The sequence below is a fragment of the Fringilla coelebs genome (genome assembly GCF_963513975.1).
Source record: "Fringilla coelebs genome assembly, chromosome: 3".
NCBI classification, from domain to species: Eukaryota; Metazoa; Chordata; class Aves; order Passeriformes; family Fringillidae; genus Fringilla; species Fringilla coelebs.
The window spans coordinates 64,159,755-64,185,473 of record NC_140030.1 but is presented as its reverse complement, the minus strand read 5'-3'; the positions used below and the strand labels follow the sequence as shown (position 1 = coordinate 64,185,473).

At 36.9% G+C, this 25,719-nt stretch overlaps 1 protein-coding gene across 5 annotated transcripts in view; it reads right to left on the bottom strand.

The window, feature by feature from the left end:
- The window catches only part of REPS1 (RALBP1 associated Eps domain containing 1), a 61,677-nt gene that overhangs the window by 33,475 nt on the left and 2,483 nt on the right, over positions 1-25,719 (bottom strand). For all 5 annotated transcript variants that reach the window (XM_084203161.1, XM_084203165.1, XM_084203162.1 and 2 more), the window contains exons 2-4: positions 12,497-12,620; positions 8,415-8,614; positions 311-464 (exon numbers count right to left, since the gene is read on the bottom strand). In XM_084203161.1, the coding sequence (XP_084059287.1) occupies positions 311-464; positions 8,415-8,614; positions 12,497-12,620 (478 nt within the window). The remainder of the gene's footprint in view (positions 1-310; positions 465-8,414; positions 8,615-12,496; positions 12,621-25,719) is intronic.

The following is a 25,719-nucleotide window of genomic DNA, read 5'->3' as shown; positions in this document are numbered from 1 at the left end:
ATACTGACAGCTTCTGCACAATTTCAACAGGATTATCAGTTTTGTTTTTAAAAACTTTCCACTGGAAAACTTAAGCACTCTTTCCCTCCCTCCAAACCCTTAGCATTTCCCATGTGACACTAATAAATGGATCTGCCATATGCAAGACCACAGACTCTACAGTGCTGCTATCAACACAGACACTTGAATCTGCAAGAAAACTTCCAGGACTGGAAAACACAAAGATAAACTGTCCTAAGCTCACTTACTATACTAATTTAACAATTCCACAACGTTGGGTTACCAGTGAAGCATAACAAGACATTTATACCTGGTTGTACTTCACTAAATGGAGCCCAAAAAGGCCCAGGTCCAGCAAGGGGTCGCTCATTATTCCCTCCGCTGGGATGGCGGCTGTGCTTCCTCCAGCTATGTGGAGAGGTTGGTGGGGATTGCTGTGGTGAAACAACTGGAGATGTGGACTCCTATTAAAACAGAGAAATCTTTTAAGATTTTTACTACATAACTAAAAGCCTATCTAAAACCATAATTTCTAGAAACAACCATCACTGCTGTTAAACTGTCACTTTATAGAGTGAAAATTTTAGTACTTATTAAAATGAGGGAACAGGAGAAGTCAGGTATAACACAACTAGGACTGAACACATTTACATCAAACAGTGTAATCTAATATATTTTTAACTTGGCATTCTTAAAACAATAGCTATGCTGAGTTAAATGGCTTAGATACAGAGGAAACTAGATTATAAGATTCACTTTCACTTCTGATAAAAATTACATTTGAAACCAGGTCTCAAAAGAAATACTTACTGTGCAATTTATTATCATACCAAATGCTAATCAAATGATTCACACTTATTTAGTTTCATTTAAAACAAACCAGAATTAAGGATTGGTGAAAAAAAAAAATCACCAAATAGGACATTTGATTTTTAATATGCAAAAACACAGATTCAATTTTTAAAAAAGAACGATAAGATATACTTCTCTGCTGTACAAGGCAATGTTGCCATGAAGCTAAGGCTCCCAATTCTCTTTAATCCCATACTACACTATATTCTTCCTGAACAGGTGGGAAAAAAGAGAATCACATGTGCAGTTTCTACACGGAATCAGTTCTCATAAGACATTCAAATTACCACTTTATCTCATTTCAAATCAAATACAAAGGAAAAATAATTTATATTGTACAAAGGATTCATGTAGTAGAAAGTAATTTCTTCCCTATATCTTTATCTTTTGAAATTCTTGTTTTCTAGTTCTCTCAATCAGAACTGAACTGTATTAGTGAAAGCAAGTAAAAGAAAGCAAAACTTGAACTCCAAATATCCTGAAAAGTAATAACAAAGCCCAAAACCTCAAAATCTGTTTCAGCAGAACATGGAAAGTTTCTCTATGCAAACAGGTGTTAACATATACCAACAGACAGACTAAATGTAGGCTTCCCCAAAATTACCCAAACTGATTTACATTGCCTAATATTCAAAGACCATTAAACTTTTTAAACAATATTACACCAATGAAAGTCTAAAAGTCATTTAGAAAGTTAGAAAGTGCCATTAACAAGCTTTTCTCCAAGCAAGGTATATTCTAAAATACAGGCATCCTAACAAAAAAGTTCTAGAGCCACAATGACTGTAAATTTACTGTAAATTGACTGTAAATGTGTTGATGTGAACTTTTGCACTTTTTTTGCCTTCTGATTTTCCCATTCCTTGTGAAGTGAAGCCACTTTGGTTGATTCTGTAAATGAGGTATTTTCTGGAAGTTCTGACTACCAAGTCAGATTTCCTCAACTAGGTTTCTAGGCCACAAGATTTCAAACTTTCTATTCCAAGTGTTTAAATCATACTCATACATACTGGGAAAGAGTGTTACAAAATGGCTGGGAGCAATACTAATTCACTTCAGCTTTTAACTGAGGGATCAGCTGACTGCACAGTCTGTGTTACTGTTCCTCCAGAGTACCTCCATCAACTCAATATACTTTGTTGCAGCTACATGACTTTCTGAAATTTGTCTGAAGATTTCTCCTTGTTGTATTTAGTTAACAGATTTATTTTCAATAGCAGGACGTTCTTATTCTCACTGGTATATGGGGCAAGAGAAGGAGGAGTCAGGGTTTCCAAAGTGCCACTTTGCAGGCTGGAAAATGGAGCTGAGGTTGAAAGGCTACTGTGCAACAGGTGATAGGTGCAACATGACACTGCATCACTTAATGAAAAGCTCCCTCTTCCATTAGCTTTTATACAAGCCATCTTTTATCAAACAAGATTTGAGGGATGTTTGAATTTTTTAGACAAAACATCATGGAATAAATGTAGAGAAAGCTATGCTTGGACACAGATGTTATTCATTTAATCCAGTACTCTTGCAAATCAGATGGTCCAGAAAGACACAGAAGAAAACCTGAAGCAGACAAATGTTTGATAGTCTACCTAGAGGAAACGACTCACTAGTTCTAGTAACTGCATGCGAACATTAAAACTTGACACACAGTCATCATGAGGCAGCCCTGCCCTAGGCTGGGAACTGTGACTCTTCAGTAAGCCTCTGCCTAACAGCTGTCCTGTGCTGCTGGCACAGGAAGGTATTGTAAATATGATCCCCCCTAAATCTTTACTATACATGTGGTTCGTGCGATTCTGTAAAGCATGTAGTGACAGTAATCAGATCATCAGCAGCACAAACATAGGAAATAATTAACTTTGTCCTCAGCATGCAAACAACATTATATCAGAATTCTGAACGTGTACAGATTGCCCACAATTGATTTGGAGCTTACAGACTCCAAAGTAATTAAATAGCAAAAGCATGTCACCAGCTCTGATGCCAAACTTCTGCAAGGTGGACAATCCACATTTTTAGCTGTACTGTCAATGGGCACACATTCCCAAACCAGTTTAAACCCAATTTTGACAGGATTTCTCTGGCACCATCTTTCCCTTGCACGATCCTAGTCACTCACAAATGCCACTCATGGTATTCACTCACCTAGCTAACTAGAATCTTAAGAGAGCTAATACCCTTACTTTTTTTTTTTTTTTTAACATATTTATATAACCACACACATATACGTGCATATATATAGCAAATGTCTTGGCCAAAATGTTGATGGCCTGATGCAAATGTAAAGAAGGAAGATGAAAGCCAAAAAAGGCTGGGGAGGAGGCAGGACAGTAGAAATACTGACTCCCATTCTAAAGCAGTCATGGGGAAACACAATGAGTAGAGATTTACTGAAACTTCAATTATATACAGGTTACCCCTTGTATATAGGTTATTAACTACTAACTATTTATCTGCCTTTACACTGGATAAAAAGTTTTCTGTTTTACCTAGAAAACATGGTTTATTGTACAGTTTCCACTTCAGTTTTGTCTTGAGCGTCACACTGTTGGTAAAGAGTCAGAGTAGTTTTATCAGAACCAACTTTATTCTCAGCTGCAATGCACATTTTTATAAAGTGAGTGTTTTGAGAGTTTATGAAAGCGTTTGTTGCAACTGAGCAAGTAGGGTTCTTTGCTTTCACCTGTCCAATCTACTAATAAAAGAAATTAATTTTCAAAGCTTGAAAAGTCCAGAGAAATCTCAGCCTCACATGGGCATTATAAGCATACATAAGACAAATGAGATTATAAACCTTTTCCTGGGTTGCACACATCAGGCTAGAAAACTGCCTAACGAAAATTCCAGAGGCAATGAAGCCAGACATGATATCTCAAGAATAGTTTTAAAGGTGTTGTAATCCAGGCCCTGACACCATCCAGCCTGCTAATGAGTTAGTCACCAGATCCATAATGAAAAACTATTTATTTAGAGATGGCAATTGCACTGTAGAACCCAGGTTTTTCTAATCAACTGGCTTTCACACCAAAGAACAAAACAGCCCAAGGTTCAATGAGAATTTCTCCACTTGCAGCACTATACATTTTTCAAGACAGGATGTGTGGTTCAGCCAACTGAGGAAAATAATAATTAAACCAGAGACAAACGAAAAAGGGATCAATCACAGCATGAGAAATCATACTGGTATTTTTGTGATTTCCTCAACAAAGGAACTGCACTACATTTAATCTGAAGCTGAGCATTACCTCAGCAGGGTCTCATACAAGATAGTTTCAGCAATGTGGAGATTAATACAAGGATCTAAGGTGAAAAAGAACTGGCTATAGAAGGGGCAAAGCTGGGTTGTATTAGAACGGAAATCACAAGATTGAAGGGAAGTTTCTAATAATGCTCTTGAATGACTGATTTGGACAATAACCTAATTTGATACTTTACGTAATCGATTATGCACACTACATAGCATGCTTACAAATCGTAACAACAAATGTAAGGCAGCAGACAGATGGATCCCTTTCAGGACATAGGGAACAGTCAGCTATCAAATTTTAAAACATAAAATACAATTTTTCTTGCATAATGAATGTTTACTACCAAAGGCCATAAAGAGAAGACTGGATGCACAGGTCACGTATCAGACCCCTACAGTATGTCAAGTATGACAGATTTGCTTTATTCACAGCTGACAAGGTATAGGAGGTGAGACATATCAAGCAAAAACAAGAAAGAACCCTACCAAATAGTATTAATATTGGTCAAATATCACTTGGAACAAGAAGTACAAATGTAGCAAAATATTTTCAATAAATGCAAATTCAAATTGGATCACAGGCAGAGAAGGATTAAGGATTACTGGTAAGGACTTTATGAAACGAAACTGAGACTATGGATTGTTTTGTCAAGCAAAACAGAGCTAAAGTGGAAGGCAATAGTTTTCCAGTAAACACTGGTAGTGCCCTGCAGCAAATACTAATGACAAAGTCGTTAAATGAACAGGCTGAGTTAAGTGGGAATTCCCACCATATTCCCATGAATATTCCTACTAAGGCCCTGGAATAGTTTTCCCCAACAAAGCCAGTTTGGAATAAAAGGCTTCGCAGTTTCAAGAGAGAACCCTGATTTTTTTAAAATTTCTTATAATAATAAAATTATATATGAGATCTTTTCCAGTTCTGTGCTTGTAAACCAGGTATATTTTACCTGAAATTACCGGTTCAATCTACAAAACAGAAGTGCACAGAAACAAACTACCAGAACTACTAGCAGAACCTTAAAATAAAATCACACTGGTTTTCATATAGTTGAAAGAATTGAAATAATCAAATTCTGTCTGCTACGTGTACCAAATTTGAGCTTCTCCTCCTAAGGCTACACTGACATAGCACTAAATCAATATGATCTGGAGTGCCAGTCATATTCTTAATGAACCCACAGGCAGAGGAGTACCTTCAGCTTTACCTTTTATTTTCACAGGGGTATAGCAAGTTTCAGCCTGTAAGCGTTTGTCAGATACGTGTTTTTCAGATGTTAACGTCTCAGTATCTATTGAGGCTAAATACTTTTACCTCTTTTCCAGAAAAGGGGGTATCATAAAACAGTACCTGATCAACATCAGATCATACTAAAAAAAAAACCTGAAAAAGGTATTTGTTTTTTGGCTTTAACAGCAAAACACAAAACGTCTCCAACACTGAGAACATTTAGTCACTCGTAAGCTACCTTCAGAAAACACAAAATTCCTCCTAATCTCAACATTGCTGCTCTTCTATGAAAGTTTTCAGTACACTAACATTTTTAGTAACATAGCTGCTACTATCAAGGTATAGATATGTATATGCTACTGTGGTAGCATACCTATGTCACTAAAGTGCTTGTATAGATGTCACATTGTCAGCAGAAGTGCTCAAATCTACTTAGCCTCTAAGGAATTCTGTCAGAGGAAAAAAAAATAAATATTTCCACCCAGTGTTTTATCTCCACTAGGATGTGTAGTTAACATGCTATCCAGTGAGTGATGGCAACTTTCATTACTCAACTAGACTCCTAAAATCACTTCTGCAGCTTCCATGACAGCTGAGCATGACTTCAGTCACCTTCTAACAATATTAAAAAGATATAAACTTCTGCCTAGTGCTATCTTTATAAATTAGAAAAGCTACCACAAAATCATTTATAGCTACTCTTTGGAAACACAACCTAACTGCTATTTCCTGATTCCCTGCCTCCAAGTAAAGTTCATTGGCGGAACTGCTGAAATAATGCTTTGAAAAAGAAATAGTTTTACCTAGAACATTTCAGTAGACAACATACTCCGTAAAGTTCTTCTACACAAATTATTTGTGATTATCAGATATTATACTATGCATGACAAATCTCACCAATACAGAAAGCTGCATAAAAAGGAACCAATTTTTAAAGATGAAGATTCTTTATGATGCCATACAAAAAATATTTCAGCCATAGCATTTTAAGAAATCAATGAATTTTCAAGTGCTGGTCACATTCTCAAAGCCACAAACAGTTGAAGAAAAAACAAACCCCCAAATTTGCTAATGGAGAATCTAACAAGTACATGATAAGCTCCATGAGTGAAATATCCAAGCTTAACTGACATACACCTCCAGAAAGAAGAGTGATCCCTAGGAAGATGACACATTGTGATTTACCTGTCAGACTTCATCTCTTCAAATACTTATCCGTCAAAAAGGTGGCATGAGAATTCAGAATCAAACTCTTTCTAGATTTCATAAATCTGAATGGTATCTCCAGGCCAAGACAACTAAATCAGCAATTTCCATGAAAACATGGATAAAAACAGTACTCATCTTTTATGAAACAAACCAATTAGAGTATTTATATGGAAGTGAGAAACCTGGGCTCAAGTTCCTTTCTCAGTTTATTTCTAACCTGGTATCTGAATCACTAAGTATTAGATGGGACAATAAGGCTGCTTGAATGGGTTCATTGTACAGAAATGTAGCATTAGTCGTAGAATGTTCAGCTTTACAACAGCATGCACAATTAGACAATACTACCCTGACGTTCTAGACTGTGAAATTTAGAACTGCTGGACTCAATGCTATGCTATCTGCTACATTTGTTCCAAACCCTCTTTCTGGGCCAGATTACTTGAAGGACTTAGATACAGAGTTTCTTTATTCTGAAGATCCCAGACAGACTTGTGTAAAAAAAGAGATACCAAGTTGCTTTTATCAGCCAAGACAGAGAAATTCAATTGGGGTGCACATACACTTTTGTGAATATGTAGCTTCTTTATTCTGAACTTGAAGACCTCAAACACCAGATTTACTTTTCTTTTGGTTATTTTAACATCATGCCAATACAGATTCCTGTACCAAATTACAACTGTTTACTAAATAAACTCAATATCATGATGGAAGCATATAAAAAACCAAAACCTCACAATCAGACTTAGGAAATTTGTAATGTGCAAAGTGCTTGGTAGCTCTTTCAAACACACCTAACAGAAGCCTGACAGCAAAAAGCTATCTTGAGACCTACTGCTAGCTCTTTTTTTGTTATATTCCCCATCTTCTCTTTCAAAGAAAGGAAGTGGCAGCCAAACACTGATTATGGATTTCCACTACTAATTTACTTTTTCTTTCTATTGGATCAGTCTGGGCTATTTCCATAGAGACTAATAAAAGTTTATGAGTGATTCCTCGATTCCCGCAGAGACTATGGGACATTTGCAAGTTCCTCAATTCTTTACAAAATACGCCCAGGGAAAAAAAGCACACCATGGGGAAGAAAACAGGTAATTCAATACATACACCCAGCAAAACTTAGCATTTGTACCCAGCTCTTGTTTGTAGAAAAGACAATCAGAAAGGATTTCCCCATGGACAAAGAGTATCAAGACTGTAAACCCAAGGAATTGTGCATGAGGAGGCAGAGTTGTAAGTTTTTACAGTTTTCATTAATTCAGACATCTTGTCACTGAAGATGAAAGAACCAGTGAACAAAAAGTAATCAGTTTTCTCATTATTAAAACATAAGAAAAAGCTATTTGAAAACTGTGGTCTGTTTTTCTGGTTCTCGTTGTCTCTCCTTAAGAGTTAAACCACTGAACAAAAAAACATGAGGCAGAGAAAAGCAGCTGCGAAAATTTAGAGACCTTTTTTTCTAAATACAGTATTTCAGATTTGCATGTATTGGAGCATGTTGAAGGACTAGAAATTCAGTCTTCCATGGCACTCAGTACCACTGTTCCAATGACCAGGAAACTGATGGGAATGATTTAATAAACAAGCTATTAATACCATAATGACAATTATATATTTGCCATCCTAACTTACATACTTTCTTTTCTGTCCCAATTCTTTGTCCATTACTGCCAATATTTTAAACACAGATTTTAAGATCTCATAATAAATGTTTCCTTACATGCAAGTATTTCAGAGGCATATATGGTCTACATGTAGAATACATATAATTTTCTTAAGAAACTATATTGAAAGCAACCTAGCTTAGAAGCCCTATCTAACTGACATCTACACAGCAAAATGGTGATTAAGAATCCCATTTAGTCTTTTAAGTGAATTTACCTGTTGATCAGTTGATGCACGCTGCTGAACGGCATCATGGCTCACAGAGCCTTTTTTGACTTGTATCCTGCCAGGCGGAGGAGGAGGAATCACACCTGAATACGAAGCTGGGTTATCAGCATCTGAGGAATACAAGGCTGTGTGTCTTGACTCTTGTTCATTCTTTGACACAACAAATCTGGGAAGAGGGAGGTCCTTTACTGTTAAAAAAAACACAAAGCAGGACATTCACTTCACATAAATATGATGATTAAAAATAAAAACACTTCTATTTTGAAGTTAAAATTTCTCACGTGATTCAATTCCTTACACACTGAGACTGCTGCTATAGTCAAGCCAACACCTGGCAGCTGGAAAAAGCAAATACCTATTCTGCATTAGACTTCATGATTCTGCTACCCAAGTTCTGACTTTGGTACACAAAGATGACTTCATATTGCTCCATCACAGCTTTGCACCACAACTGTGCATTAAATGCAGCAGCAACCAGATAACCAGGATTTAGCTCATTGTTTGTTAGATTTGTCAACATTTCATTACTGAAGCATGATTTTCAAAATTTTTCTACCATTTCTAGCACATATCAAGAACCAGGGTCTTCATACAGAACGCTTCATCAGCAAAACAAACGCTAAAATACTGCAGTATATTACCATCATCTTTTGGTGAGCTAATGTCATGTTCATATTTACAAAAGATAATATAATCTAGTTGTACCAAGAGTGTGACTATGGCTTAAATACATCTATGCATACTTTTTTACAACAAAAGATAAATTAGCGCATTTGGAATACTGGAAATATGCCAATGTCACCTCATTTGATATGAACAAGCAAAATACAAAGTTTCTACAAAATGCTAGGAAGCCCATTAGCTTAATGTACCATGGTTCAGAGTAGCCCAATGTAGAAATGAGACTATGTAAACCTTCAATTTCCCACTGCAAGACCTCTACCACTTTTCTCCCAACTGCAATCTTAGTGTTCCACTTTGAATAAACATAAATTGTGAATTTGCTGTACAGCTTATTTGGAAATCATGTCTCCAACACAAAATTACAAGCATGGCTCAAATTTAATTTCTCTTGCTGGCTGCTTACATAAATTACCTCTGGTACTGAAAATGACTCAGTGGTACTACAACTACATTAAAATACAAGATGAAATTGCATACTGTTTATTACATGAGCATTGTACTCCATGCTGCAGCAGGAAAGTAACACAACTAAACAGCAAACCACAGGCAGCCAAAAAGTGAAAAAGCTATTGCATACAAGTGAAAATGTGTATGTCTGCAAAACCAGGAAAATACAGATACCAGATGATCCAACTGACACAGGGGAAGTCTGTGCCAGAAAAAGTCACAAAATAATAGAGAACTCAAAAGAAACACAGAATAGTCTACTGTCTTCTTTAAAAACAAGACTAGATAAATATAGGTTTGTCTAGCTGTACTAAGTTCCTATGTGACTAACCTGCTATTTTTACCTCTCTCCTCTCTGACTTTTTCCAGTAACAGCAGAAAATTCTCATTTCAACACTATAACATTTGTTACCATTCAGAAATCCCTCAATTATAAACGTGAGAGTTGTCATGAATGGAACTAACCCTCGATATTGAGTATATTAAAGAGTTCTCTGTACTCTTCATGCCCATATCCTTGCTAATATTTTTTTCCACCAAAACCTGCATTCCATACTTAAAAAACAAATATTGCTTTGAAATAGACATTGCTTATTCATGTCTCAATTTTTAGCTTCCTGGAAGGAAAATTTTCTGGGACAAAGGAACAATAGCTTTGGTGGCTTGTAGCATAATAACTAATGCCAGTATTCTTACTCTACTGCTCATCTGAGTAATCAAAAGAGTACTTAAGAATCAGTTGGACCACACTTAGGTTAGACTTATATTTAAAATTTGACTGAGCTTCCACTCAGCAATTCAGATAAAACAAATAAATTCCTTGTCTACTGACAGGACACACAAAAAACAAAAGGAAAAAGTAGGAAGGTAAAGGAAATTCCCTTCATTAAAAGAATGAAGAAAATTAAGAAAATCAATGAAACGTGCATAAAATTGAGAGCTAAAAAGTAGATGTCCAAAAATATAAGCTTCAACTAATTTAAAATGTCTGAAGAGACAAAGAGCATACAGCTTAATTTGGGACGGCTCTAACACTTTCTCTTCAAGACATCTTGGAGATGGAATGTGCAGAACTAAGTTAGCAAAGCTCAGAATCATTTTATCAGCCTGCTGCATTTTAGTTGTTGAGTTAGCTGTTACAACAATGCTTGAATCATTCTGGAAGCAGGAAATTCATAGATAGGACTGGAACCACTGCAACCAAGGCAACAGGCCATAGCTAAAAACAGTTAGGGTAAAAATAAATGTTCTCTCTATTGTACTTGGTGTATTTTATAGCCTTGGAACCAGTTACAGAAAATTATTCCTAGAAGTTCAGAAATCATTACAAGTATTTCTAATATTGTCACGAATCAAGAAAATTATCAACGTGAAATAAAGTTCCAATCACTGTTAATTTTTTAGCAACATTTTATATTTTGAAATTAACCCTGTACTTTCATTTAATTCTTTCCTTCAAAATTCTTGTGATTTTTCTTTTTTTTTTAATAGAAAAGTTCCTTCCAGCTAAGATACCTTGCATTAAAATAAAACCAAGATTACAAAATCCCTGCAAAAAGCCTACATACAGATTTGTCTTTTTCTTCTGCAACAGACATTTTATGAGAAATTCCACAGTTGTTTGATCAAGTTCCAGTTTTATCAGTATTAAGAGTTGAAGGTTCTTTTTCCAGCTTTCTGATTTTAGGGCATTCTGCTACAACTTGCTAAGGTTTTAGATTAGGGAACGCATCAGGAAAACTGTGTGTTTATAAACACACAATGGCTTATAAACAGAAAAGGACTTGAATACTAGCAAAATGTTGACTAAAACAATGCACTTTTCCAAAAAGCTACAATACCCCATGAAATCAGCATAAACAGTTTGTATGAACCTAGAATAAACATAACTGTGAAGGTATACACAGTGATTCATTTCTTTTTTTATATAGCTTTGTCAAATACTTCAGTCATATCAGATTGTTTTGAACAGTCTCCTTAATTGCTGTTTAATCTATATCCTTAAGACATAAAAATCTCCTAAGACTTCTTTTATTTACTAGCATATAAAATCATGTCATTATTCTACAGAGATGAAATCTATTAGGAAAGTCACTCTAAGGCAAAACCTTAGTGTGCTCCAAAGATATTTTTCGCTTGTGAGTTGTGTACAATAATGCATGGGCTACAGTGCCTTGAAACTCATTACTTCGTCCTCCTAAGTCTCTTTTCATCTTACAGAACAACAAGGACATGGATCCACTTATCTCATTCAGAAGGCTACAGGACAGCCTCACACCAAAGCTCTTCCTGCAGCTCTAAACTAATTCTAGAGCAAGCCTTCCTCCTGTTTTATGTATTTCACCACCCACACCACAGCTGACCTTTGAAGACCTTTGAAAATAGGGTAACAGTGATTTGGCTGACAATAGACTTCAAAGATCATGCTTTTCACTAGGAAAAATCTACTATTCATATCGGCTCTTAGAAGGGAAAAAACTGTCAAACCAAGTGCAAAGAAATGTAATGTCAGAAAAGATAACCTTCCATCTGTCACAATCAAGGCTTTGGAAACCGAGCAGCTACAAAAGCCTGCAAATGCTGCATACTTCTTCTCCTTCCAGTTTACATTACTCCTCTTAGTGCTTCACTCAGAGGACACGGCTCACAATTTCTCACATCAGCAATCTGTAGAATTAACTTGCTCCTATGTAGCAAGGTACAAGTTGTTCATCTGTCCCATGGTGAAAGCAATACTTATTCAATGAGTAAGGTATTTCAACTTGTATTTACTGCACAGTAAGAAAACACTCTCTCAGTTTCTCCACATTTTTAAATTAGCAAGACAGATAAAGACGCATCCCACTAATTTACAAGGGCACTCTGTAAGAATATGTAAGCCAACTACCAATAATTGCACTCAGCAACTCAATCCCCACTCCCCCGCTCCTGTGGTTTACCTGTATTTAAGCTTTCCACTCTTAGAGGGAGACCAGATTGGGCCACAGCAACAAGTTTCAAAGCAATGTAAAATTGACTTCTTCCAAAATAGCCAAGTCTTGTTGCACCACAGAGCTCCATAATCTGAAATGAAACACAGTTACTTATAGAAAGAAATTTTAAACACAACAGCTATACAGATTTCATACATTTCGGACTAGCATGCCATGTTTTCAAACATACTGAGTGCATCCCGCTCCACAATGATGACCTGCAATCTTGCTGAAGGGCATTCCAACTTGTGCCAGGTCACTGATAAGACACTAAACACGACACACTCCAAATCAGACTCTCAGAGCTAAATGATCCAGACTGCCTTTTTATCTACTGAGCAAGTATCTATCTCATCTAGACTGCAAATGAGACACAAAGATGCTCTTGGAATACCACAGTGAAACACTTGAAGTCAATGTAGATGGCATCACTGCTTCTATTCCCTCAACCACAGTTCCAGACAATCTGGTGGACAAGTACTCTTGGTAATCCTAATTACTGTTTTCACCTTCATATGCTTAGAAATGGCTTCTAAACAGACTGGCTCCACAATTCCTCAGGGACCAAACTGCACCTGACCAGCATGCAGTTCCCCAAATAAATCTTCCTTTACATTCCTGAAGATGACTGCAACATCGTTCTCCAGTCATTGAGACACAACCCTGATCTCCACAACTATTCAAAGAGAAATATGGCTTGCAACAACATTAGCTAGCTCAACGTGCTCAGAAGGATCCCATCTAATCCCATGGACTTGCTATTTCTCTAGAGACCCATCATCTTTTTGTAATACTACCAGTTTCTCTCCTTCAATCTCATTTCAGGCACACAAGTCCATGAGACTTTGCCTGTGACCATCAGTGCAGAGAATCTCAGACTAATTTACATCCATGACCATTAATTTCTGTCCTCACCCTTCCCACATGAGCTCAGTCATGTTCCCTTGTTGGCAAACCTGGTGTCTTGCCACATCTGCTCATTTTCCTAACTACTGGGATGTACTATTACTAGACTTAGAGAAAGCTGTCCCGAAAGGTTTCCCAGCTTTCAGAGGACACCGTTCTGAGTGCAGAGGAGCCCTAGCTGCAGGCAAGTTCCAGCTGAAGAACTGAAGTTTCACATAGCAGTAACTGAGCCACCCAATGCACAAAGCCTGTGTGCTTCAGCACCACTGGATCAGAAAACAGACTTCAGCAACTCTATCCCATGAATCAGATGAGTTTATCAACTACAACTGAGCCAGATGCTTGGTTACCTCCTTGCCATGCACTAGGATTCTGGAACCTCATGAAAATAAGTTGCTGTAAAAGCCATCACAGGAAGGTGTAGGAAGTTGACACTTAGTTCCAAAAAAGTCACAAGAGGATCAGCAGGTTTAGGGTTGTACATGCGGCTCAAATCTTGCTGGACAAAAAATACTGCATTAATTCAATTGTCTGTGTCTGCATCACACTTCACACATTGTCCCACAGCTCCTATGTTATATGCATTTTCCCACTGTAGTATTTCTGCAGCATGATGTCTGGAGAGAAGTCAGGGGATCACACACTAATTTCAACTGGTTGGTTGGACTACAGAAAGCTCCACCAGGAAAGAAGTCACAGTGTAAATGTCAGTGACAGATGACAATTCAAATAAAAACTGAGCCATTGACATCTAAACCTTTACTCAACCTAATGCCAAAAATAATTATCCTGAGTTTTAAAATCTAGCAGAGCTAAAGGAGTGGAGATTCAAGAGACAGCTAGGAATCAAAACCAGTGTGATAGCAAAAGCAATTCTTCTTTAAAGCACTGCATGCCGGCAGACTGATGGAACATCAACATACTTGACTACAGGCAAAGTAGAAAAAGCTTATGGATTTAGTGGCCTAGCACCAAGAGATGAGTTAACCAGACTCTCATGAGTCTTATGAAAAGAAGCATTTTGATAGAGGCATTTTGAGCTTATGGAATCATTAGGAAGTAATGGCTTTGTGCAATTTCAAAGTCACGGCTGAACTACAAACTACCTTTTGTTGTCAGTACTGCCAGAGAACAAAAAAACTTCAGTTAAAAACTGAATTAATAACTAAGCTACTGTGACAGATAAGTATGAGAAAGGAAAGGCAAGCATAGATTCGAAGTAAATATATAGAAATACACCAGATATAAGTATCAAGAAAAGCAAAAAGCTAAGGATACAAAAAAAAAACCAAAGCAAAAACCACCCAGTCCTCCCCACCCATCCCCCCTCAAAAAAGAATGCTCTGCTGCTGCTGAACGAGAGGCGTCAAATCCACTCACAGCTAGCTAAAGGAGTCCTCTGTTTCAAATACAGAATATAACCTAATTAGAAACATGACTGAAGGTTGAGTAAAATCATTAGATGCAAGCACCTAATGGAAACTCCTCTGCTGAGTGACATCATGCCCAAACATACTCAAAACAATGCACCTGGAAATTCCCTGAAGCAGGATTTAAACAAGAAACAGGTAATAAGTTATACTGAATGGGGGAATAATAAGAAAAAATTATCAAATAACTGCTTCTCTGAGATTTAGGCCTTTCATCTGCTTAAGAAGAGAGAGGATAAGGAATTTCCCTAAACTCTTCAAGGAATGCAGAGCCATCTTCAAGACAAAATGCTTCACAATTGTTTTAGTCTCCTTAGAGATGAAGAACCTGAGGTCATACTACTGCAATTTACTAGAGTAAGGCAAACAACTCAGTAAAGCTCCAGAATTGTTGAAAGCCCTCGATAAAAAACACACACAAAAAAAACCCCAAACAAAAAACTCACAAAACCACACCTCTGTGCAGTAGCTGTGAATTACTAAATTGCATGCTCAATCATGATACCACAAATATGTAACAACAGCATCAGAAATACCAGGAGTTGGCAGAGACCAGACATGGCTGGGAAGCGGTATGCTGTCAAAGGGCACTGTTTCAAGCAGATACCTTCTAGAACCCTTACAGGTTTCAAATAATACGTTTTACCTTCAAGAGGTCTGTGCACCTTTACAAATGCCAGGTGAAGTGGAATAAATAATTTCTCTATCAAATGCAGTGAAACACACTTCCCAGAACTCATGAAATCTCTCTGGGAGTGTCTTCCAGAATATCACAGTCTCCCTGCCCCCAGGTTCTTCTACAAGGCAAATGAAGCCCATTATCTGTAAATATTATTCATGCAGAAGTAAAACAGTATTTAAACAGGGATGACTTCAATGCTAAAACAATAAATGAAGCAACATACACGCCACCTACACAGTAAAGACAAAAATATTTCATCTGCTTGGAGAGAGTTACTTAAGTACCTACTGTTCCATACATACCAGAGGGTGGCAAGAAGCAAGACCTGAAGACAACTTTAGCAGGCTGGAAGCAAAAGCAGACATGCTGGTGCTCATGGGAGGGGGAGTGAACAAACTTAGAGGAGGACCTTTTGTATCATCTCATCCAAACTAGGACATTGTTGATTAAAAAAGAAGTCTTACACCAAGAATATAAACATGAAAATTGTTAAACACAAAGAAACCCTGCACAGAATCACACAATAACTGAACTTGCAAAGGTCCTCTGGAGATCATTTGCTCCACTCCCCCTGCTCAAAGCAGGCTCAGCAGGTTGCTTTGGACTGTGTCCAGTTGGGATTTTGAGTATTTATCTCCAAGTAGGGAAATTCAACAACCTCTCTAGAAAACCTCTTTAAGTGATCACCTTTACAGCAACAAAGTTTTCTCTTATGTTTAAATTTAACAATGACCATGAACAATTCCATGTAAACCATGCACCAGAAATACAAAACAAGTTCTCATATTCATTATACAATATATATTTGATACAAACTTGAGTTAAATCAAACCATATGAATATACTTGTGCTTCAATATTTAGAAAATTATTTTGAGTTTTACTGTGCATATTAACAGCCTTCAAATGAAAAACAAGCATTACATTTTGAAAAAGCTGTTTAGTCAAGATACAAAAAAGATTAAAAAGTAAACATATTTTGCTTCAGTTTTGTAATTAATAAAAATGTAACTGATTGTGGACTGATTTTAATTCACAATTTAAAATTTAAAAATGCACCATATCAACAATGTTATTTCTGTATCCCATACACAGTAGTTCATTGATGAGTTTTCAAACTGAAAACACATGACAGAATGTTTTCCAACTTAATAGTTTATTGGAATACAACCTCAAACTGGTTTCTAGAACACACTGTCATACAATGATGCTGTCCTGAAGTCACGTACTCCACTCACCTCAGCTGAACAAAAATTAGCCACATCTCTAATGTAATTCAGGGATTTGTGATTCTGAAAAAATGCTTCCTCATCATTGCTATTGTAGTGGAAAAAACCCCTGACCATCCCTACACACTGAAGAACTATGAAAATCTCCTTCACTCATTTTTTTCCTAGCTTGAATAGTTTCTGTCATCCCAATTCGTTATCTTCTAATCACATTACTCTGCAACTGCTGTTAGATCAATTCCTGTCACTTCATTTATCTCAATCTACCTCCCTAATCACTGACCACAGCCTGGCACAGTTTTTCAACTACAGTCTCTCACCTATTGTCAACTGGACAAAGGAATACTGATTAGTCTGCTAATATTAGTTAGAATTTTTAAATCCTCTTCAAAGATATCCCTTTACAGGTAGCTTCACAGATGCAACAGCTGTTGCACTGTGCAACAGGAACAAGACAGAGAACTGACAAAGATCTATCTTTTGATGAGTTATTTTTAACCAAGTCAAGTCTCTGACCCAGTTCTTCACGGGGCTCCACAAAGCTTGGCACAAGGTGGATGCAAATAAAAAAACAATCGCAGACATAAAAAAAGAATGCCACTAAAAGAAACAGTCCAAGTATTGCTCTGAATTCTACGTTTCAACACATTGCAAACATTTCAACAGTCTTACACCTATCCAAAGATCAATTGCAAAATGCATCTATGAAGGATAATGAATACTGCTGTATTTAATATTCAGTCACTGTGAAGCAGAAAATGTTCACGTGCTGCTGAACAGCAAGTGTAAAATTACCTCTAATATGTACATTTATCTTGTTAGGTACTTAGGCATTGTAGTAAATATAGTTAATCAGTTGATACTAAGAATTCCAAGGCACAGAGTATATTTAGGGCATTGCTGTTCTCTGTTGCATAACAAATAGTAAGGTTTTACTGATTGTTCCATGAAGATACATCTCAGCCGATTCCACGAACCTGGCTTCAGAACACAGGCTTTGAAAGAAATAAAACCAATAGTGCTGGAGGACTTCCAAGCCAACACACGCTCTCTGGCAGTGAACTATTTCGAGTCTCTTACTGTCTGAGCTTCTCCTAATACTCCTCTGCCCTTGATTTTCACACCGCACAGATATACAGTGGAAGAAAATGCCATCGGGAAGAAAAAGCTACTCATCTACTTGGACAATTAATTCTCTATAGATACTCAGAACTAAGATTTCCCATTCTACAGGTCATTCCAGGGTCAAACATACATCTGTTTCAGTTAAATGAAATTTCAGAATTAATCACATCAGAAATAATTAGCTGTTCAAAAAATGACCCAGTACTTTAAGGCTCAGAGGAATTATTCTGCCCCTGTACTTTGGGATCTGTTTTACAAGCATGCCCACTCCCTGAGTACAGGTTGTCAGATTTGGAGTCATGCTTTCACTTTGCTAATAGAAAAGTAGTGAAAATCAACGGAAATTTAAAACTCTGATTTATGACAGATAAATTCTTAACAAGTGAATATGCTGAACACCACACACACACAAAAACCTCACAGAACTTTTATTATTGGTGGTGCTTTTTGAAACAGTTATATTTAGGTAATTGCTGAACTTGACCCATTCCCAAAAGTTGTCTGCAACACCTCTTGTTGTTCCTGGTAGCATGTAGATTCCCAGTGCATTAGCTTCATTTATTAAAGACACTTCCTAATGCAGTAGTAGCTTTTTTGATTTTTCCATTTGCAATCAAAATTTGTGGTCTTACTAACAGCTTCTGCAAAAGCTGTTACAATCTCTTCACATGAATCTGACTTGCAGAGTCTCTCATGCAGAGCTCTATGGCTCTCCAGAGGTCAGTAATTCTCTTGTGATTTGGTAGTACATGGCAACCACCACCACTCATCAATCCACAAAGATAAGGTAGATGCACCCTACGTGCAACTGACCCTGACTTAGAGGATCCATTTTTCCAAATATCTATAGTAATTGACTGTCCTACTTGACTACAACTCAAAGAAAATGTTGTCATACACCCTCAAAAACAGGGCAGAATAAAGAATTCTACACCCTTCTGTATGTTCAGTAGCACCAACAAAGGAAAATACAGATAGCCAGATGAACATTCACTTAGAAAGCAACTACCATCCTCCCAAGTAAGAAGTCACACCTGGTAGACTTCAAGGCAGAGTTGCTCTTTGCTTGTATTAAGACTTTCTCTACTGCTTTTTCTTTGGCACAGTTGGTGCTCATGAGAAAGACACTTCACAAGCAGAAATGGTAATAAAGTACCCAGAAGAACTGGAAATTAAAAAAAAAATCTGAAAGCAAAAGACAGCCTGGGGAACTACAAGAACCATTTCTCATTTTTGATGCATAGAGGCTCTTTTAAAGTGAGATACTCCCCATACCTGTCTTCTCTTACGATGTAATTCTACATTAGTGCTTAACCTAAATAGCTCCTCCCTCCTCTGCTCTCAGCTGCAGTTCCCCATTCCTGAGCAATAACTGCTGCTTATCTGTCTGGTCACACAATGTGATTACTCCACTCAGTAAGCCAATAAAAAGTTACTGTGTTAGTTATTTTCTCTTTTATTAAACTGAATCTGTCTACTGTACAACCAACAAACACCTCAGAGCTTCAGAAGTTATTCACTCACAGGCTTTATTTACAATAAAAAAGTACAAGTTTTTATGAACAAATGCAATGAATCTTATAGCATCTATCTCTCACTGGTCAACATCAGATAGCTGGAACTTGGTCTTTAGGTTTGCAGTTTATGTTTTTGACAAGCAAAGGCTGAAGCAGAAATGGCAAACAAGCCCCAGCTGGCACACACAGAATTACATTGTTCGTCTGCAATCTTTTGAGGCACTTGGTCTTATTCTTGCAATATCTGAAAGTCCAACTGAATACTTATGAAGACTAACCAAGTTTGCCCTAACTTTAAGCAAGCAAACTTTTGTTTGCTTGTTCGTATGGTTGAAGTTTACATGAGTAAATAACTTCTGAACCTCTACCGATCTTCAAAACATAATTTATCTTCCTTAGCATAAACAAATGAATGGAATTACTCGCACATAATTATCAAGAAAGCATCTAGTTTCAGCAAGCACTGGAGAGATACTTCACATATATTCTAACTGTGGATACTCCTATCATGCAGCATTCAGTTGAATATTTTTTCCATAATACTAAAAGCTGAAGAGAGGAGCATTTATACAGACATTTTCATTCTTTTCAGACCTTCTCTATAATTGAAGTATTCCAGTGATTTATGTTCTTTGCTAATAATTATTTTCTTGCTTCTCCAGTTTTAACATTTCCCCCACACATCACCTTCCATTATTATGCCAGAACAATACTAACAGAGAAAAACCCCAAATGAGCACAAGCTTCTGGTTCTTTTGCTAATGTAAAACAAAGATTAAGGCATTCGCTGGTCCCAGATTTAGTGGTCATATTGTGGCCTGGACAAATAGGACTGTTCTGGTCTGTTTCTGTTATTCCTGAGCACATCCATGTAAGTTTACCTGAAGCTACTGTGTTAATTACTTTACACTCCTTTCCCATCCCAGCCTCTTTTTTCTCTGAGCACTGTTAATTAGTTACTTAGCTTTGCACTGCTCTATTTCTCCCACTGAGGTCAAGAAGCCTTAACGATGTGTCTATCAAAGTTTAAACAAACCTTGGTTAAAATTCTAAAAACTGCCTAATTACAGAGTTGCACTGGAGACTCCACTGTTAACATTAGGTCTTAATTTCTTTTAAGATGCTTCAAATCAGAAAAACTAATTGTTACACTCTTGTAACAATAACAACAGACCTTTCTACAAAATTCCCAACTACTAGTCTGCAACAGGAGTATGTCAGCACCTAATGCTAAATTTTACACAGCTCAGTCCTGGTCATCCTTTTCTGGGATTACTGAAGTTGAAAGATATGTTCAAAACTGAGCCTACTCACTGCTCTGTTACCATACTTCAGAAGCATTTTAGACGTCAGAAGTCAATCATTCCAGAAATTCAGGTCAGACTGACATCTTTTCCAAGTCTTTTAACCTCTCAAAGCACAGTTCCTATACATAGTCAGACATGCCTAAGTTATGCTGTATTTTTTGTATAACAAGTGTAGGGATAATTTAACTTTTCAGACACTAACCCCAGGTGGAAAAACAAGCAAGTCATGAACACAATCACTAACTTGGTACATTAATTTAGAAAGAATGACATTGCTGGCTGAAGAATATCCTTATGGTCAACAGAAATGCCAAAGGAAAGAGAGTAAGAGGGAAATATACTCTTACATTAATCATTATTGGAACTCCAGTGAGAAATCTGATAGTCAACATATTTTTCCCACACTCACTTCTGTCTTCAAACTAATTTAAAAGAACAGCAGAATTCCAATCTGACATCTAGGAATTCTACAAGAAGGACTAACCTAAACCAGAAAATATTTATGATCAAATAGGTAGGAAACTTGTCTGCAAGGACTAATATTTTGAGAGCTAGTCAAAAAAATTGAAAAGTCACATAGACTGCCAGCAAAGTCCTGTAATTTCACAGTATCTGCAGTAACATTTACTGAAGATTAGACTAAGACGAAGGCCTGTTTACCATTTTTCACAGTCAGTCAAGTACTTAAAACTTCTAACATGAAAAAACTGCTGTTACCGGTAAAAGATCAAATTTACAATCCATAATTTCATACAGCCAACTTGATTCTAAGACAGCTACATTTGCCAAAGGCCCTGATATTTCTGATTCTAGAATTCTATCCAGTTATGTCAGAAAGGATATTAATCACCCCTGCTGTCATCTGACAGCATGTTTAAAAAGAAAAGAATAAACTGTTCTCAAACTAAGCTGAGCTGTGATACTTGAAATTATCTGAGTGCTGTGTTGGCATACAGAATTATGAACGAATTATTTACTACATAAGTGACTGTACAGTATGAATATCAATTTCAAAAGCTCAAAACCAATTACACCAAGAATTCCACTAAAAACAAATATAAGTCTAATAGACTTAATCTAAAGTCCTAAAGTTTTGACATAACTTCCTACCTTTTGTTTCAAAAAACAAGGACTGTTCTCTTCCTAAATGCTGCTGAGACATGAGACCACGCCAACTAATTAACTGTAAAAATAAATTCATTTTCAGCCCACTACAGTCTCTGTGAAAGTAACACCAGTAATGTTTAAATAAACATTTTTACCAGAATTCTGCAGAAACTCAAAGCATAATTCACAGGATAAACAGCAGATTAAAAGCCATTCCTGGCACTAACAGAAAGTACACTCTTATGTATTTCATCAATACAGGGAATCAAAGCTAACCTACTGCTCAGCTGAAAGAAGAATAATCTATTACAGTGACTTTGAAAGGAAAAAATAGGTGATTCACAAATCAGATATTTTTAACTGCAGATCCAGGCACTTAGGTTTTTAACAACTCTTGTTTACTAAATGAGGACTGGGATACAGTATAATATATGTGTGCAAACATATTCTATATGAAAATATATAAACACGTAAAATTATATGTAAATTAGGTAACATTATATTCCTAAGTCTACAGATTCATCCATTTTATGGTACTCAGGCTAAAAACATACTATAGATTAGTAAGAAAATTGCTATAGTTAGAGGTATCTACACTGGAAGAATACCTTGATAATGAATATCTGTTGTGAATATTGCCTCAAAAGAAGTCTAAACAAATTTTATATCTTTTCTAAGTGACATTTTAATATAAGATTTAAAATAACAAAAAAAAATCAAGTAAACAAAACATATGAGTTGGATAAAATAAAGTGATTTTTTTCATTTCAACTTGTTACAGACTAGTAACAAGGTCAGTATTAGAGAAGAAAGCTTTTTACATGGCATACATTTTATAAGACCTAAAAGTGCTATTATTTTAAATAGACTCTGAATTCCTATGACTGAAAGGAAGGCATGAAATTTGCCGTGTATAAGGAATTCTGATTTCTTATCTTACCCCATCAGCTCTGAAAGAATAATAAATTCAGCAAATTATCCAGAATGAGTTTGAGTCCTCTGCATGTCTCTACCAAACAGGCAATCCTAAGCATACCCTGGCTCAGCTTCCATTCAAAGTTGGCATTCAGTAGACCCTACTGACATGACAAACAGGTAGTCTTTCTGTAGGAAAATTCACTGAAACAGTAACTGCAACAACACAATAATTGCAAGCAAGCTGTTATTTTCTTAGATCCTTTTCTCTCTACAGCCATTTTCCAACAAAGGAGCCAACATTTTAAATCAAGAACCTGCAATTTCATTTTGTCATGTTCTGCCTATGGATTGTTATTCCATTCATAATTGTGCTGCTTGTCAGCAAATGAGCTCTGGCATTTGAGAAAACCACCACTGCATCTTCTGCTCCCTCTGTCTGCCAAAAACTGCCACCCCAAGAACAGAAGGAGCACATGCCTGCATCTCAGAGTATGGACTTCTCAATGAAGCAGCTGCATCATGGGTATGCACTTTCTTACAGCAAACTCGGAGAGTTGAGGTAGACAACCAGAGTGTATTTTTTCCTATCAATGAAACAAGAAGAAGCAAAACTAATCTGTCCATAAAGACTCCTTAAAAAATGAACAAAAAGCTTGAAAGTGGCTAACAAGAGCCAAAAATAGCTTTACACTAGGTTTTTACTGGACTAATGGAAGCTTACTGTAATTGAAGTAACTGGGCATAACTGTGTGATTCATCTGTCAAAGACTTTCTAACACTAAATTAGAAGTTAGGTAACATTGCTGTACAATGCCAGCACTGAAGACAACAGTTCATTCATTTTAGAGAAGATATACGTGAATACTCACACATTTGTAGTTATATAGTAATGATGTATTTTAAAGCAAGATGCTCTGACTCATTAATTTCAGATGAGTATCATATGCACCACTGACTTGCTTCTTGTCTGGTGATGTTTCTGTGATTCATAATCAAGAGCACAAATTCAGAAAACATTCTGTGATTAACTCACCTAAGTAAGAATTCTACTAATCAAATGGAACAGTTCCTATATTCATTCCATACACAAGTAATTAATTTCACAACACATTTTCTGGCCAACTGTAGCTTTTACAAGCAATTTCCCCACCACTGCAGCAACCAAAAACTGACTTTATTAGCATACATACATGAGCATTTTAGGTCAGATGTGAAACATGCCTTTGAAGCCAATTTCCCTAAGCACGCTCCTCTGTGCAGCCACTCCAGAACAGGCAACTACGTTTCTTTTGTATCAAGGCACATAATGAATCCCAGCTAACATCCAGCCCACAGGACCAGGCTGCAACTCCAGCAAAAGGAAGCTCCTGAAGTGCATAAATATGGTGGATGACAGCTCCTCAGGATCACTTGTGTTGTGTCATGCTGCTTGCACACACAAACACTAATGCACATGCAACTGAGACACAAGATGAGGCAAGTGAAAACTACATCTGACACAACCTTCTAACTTTTGGCTGAACAAGCTCCCTGGACCAGCTCACTGTCTGTTCAAAGGAAAGCCAGAGGCAGCTCTATCTTCCAGTGCTTTAAGTTAACAAACCCCAAGCCAGGTCACAACTAAAATATCCAATTGCTCTAGAACAAAGAAAGTTCTCTACTTCCCCTCTGCCAAAGAGTTTTCCTGCCTCCTTTCTTGTGCTAGCACTGACATTCATTCAACCCCACTGTCACTTGATACAGAGTTATAACCAACAAAAAGCTGCGATTAATTTTCTGGCCACAACAGCACTGGACAGGCAGAAGTGTCTTTGCAAGAAGGAACACAAAGCTGAGGGAAGACAGGAGCACCTTCTTCAGTGCCAACTCACCATTAGATTTTTGTCAGCTGCAATGTGAAACCACACCCTGAGAGTGATCTAAAGACTCATAACTGTTGTGAAGTAGCTGGACTTCTTACCCCAACGCATGTACTATTGTTCGCTCTTTTATGCAAGTCTTCTACCTTAATGCTCATTTCAGGGACGTGCATAAAAAAGAAGAAATGTGGGTTAACAGAGACTGGTGTTCTGACACACGCATCTTTGGTATGGTATTTTATTCTGATAATAAAGCTGTCCTTTTGCAGATGTGTACAAAATAGACATGTAGCTTTTCTTTTCCAGGATGCTGTAGCTCAGCATACAACACCCATAACTGTTTCAGTCTTCTATATGTTCATTTATCCCCACTAAACAGGCAGCTGACAGTGTCCCTCAGAGGGAGAAATTAAATTGATTAGGAACAATGAGACACATTTGCTCCTGTGAGACAGATCTCTCACAAGGATGCAACTCTGCAAAAAAGGCTGCAAATATATCCACCCTTTATACAACAGATTTGCAAGTAAAACAAGTTATGAGTCTAAAAATGCAACTGTCAGACATTTTCATTTCTAATGGAATCAGTTCTGAACTATTCAAAGGTACCTACCAACCTGTAGCATTGAAAAGGAAAAACTACAAAGTAGTTCCTCAGGACTACTTGGTCCCCTTGAGCTTGAAGAGCGACCATTTTACGCTATGTTTTGCACACCTACAAAAGTACTTAGCATTCATGTGACCAGTACTACACTTGCATTCCAGGATTATGTAAGGATTGGGTAACTGAATCAAGCTCATTTCCCCACAAGCATCAGGTGCTTCAAATGAACAGGTAAAAACACAGCACCCATATAGTCAAAAGAAAATTCCACCTCCTTCACAGGGTTTCTTTATTTCTTAAGCTATTTCATCTTGAGATTTAAGTTACATAGTCTCAGCTTTCAAAGCATCAAATGCAACTTCCCTTTGAAGAACCCCAATGCAATATATTCATGCCTGTGTTAACATGGTGTAGAGCCATACCTTAAGAAGAATGTAAAATAACTAGACAACTAAATTACTTTCAAACTACGAGGTACTTTAGAGGTGACCAACTGTGACTGCACAA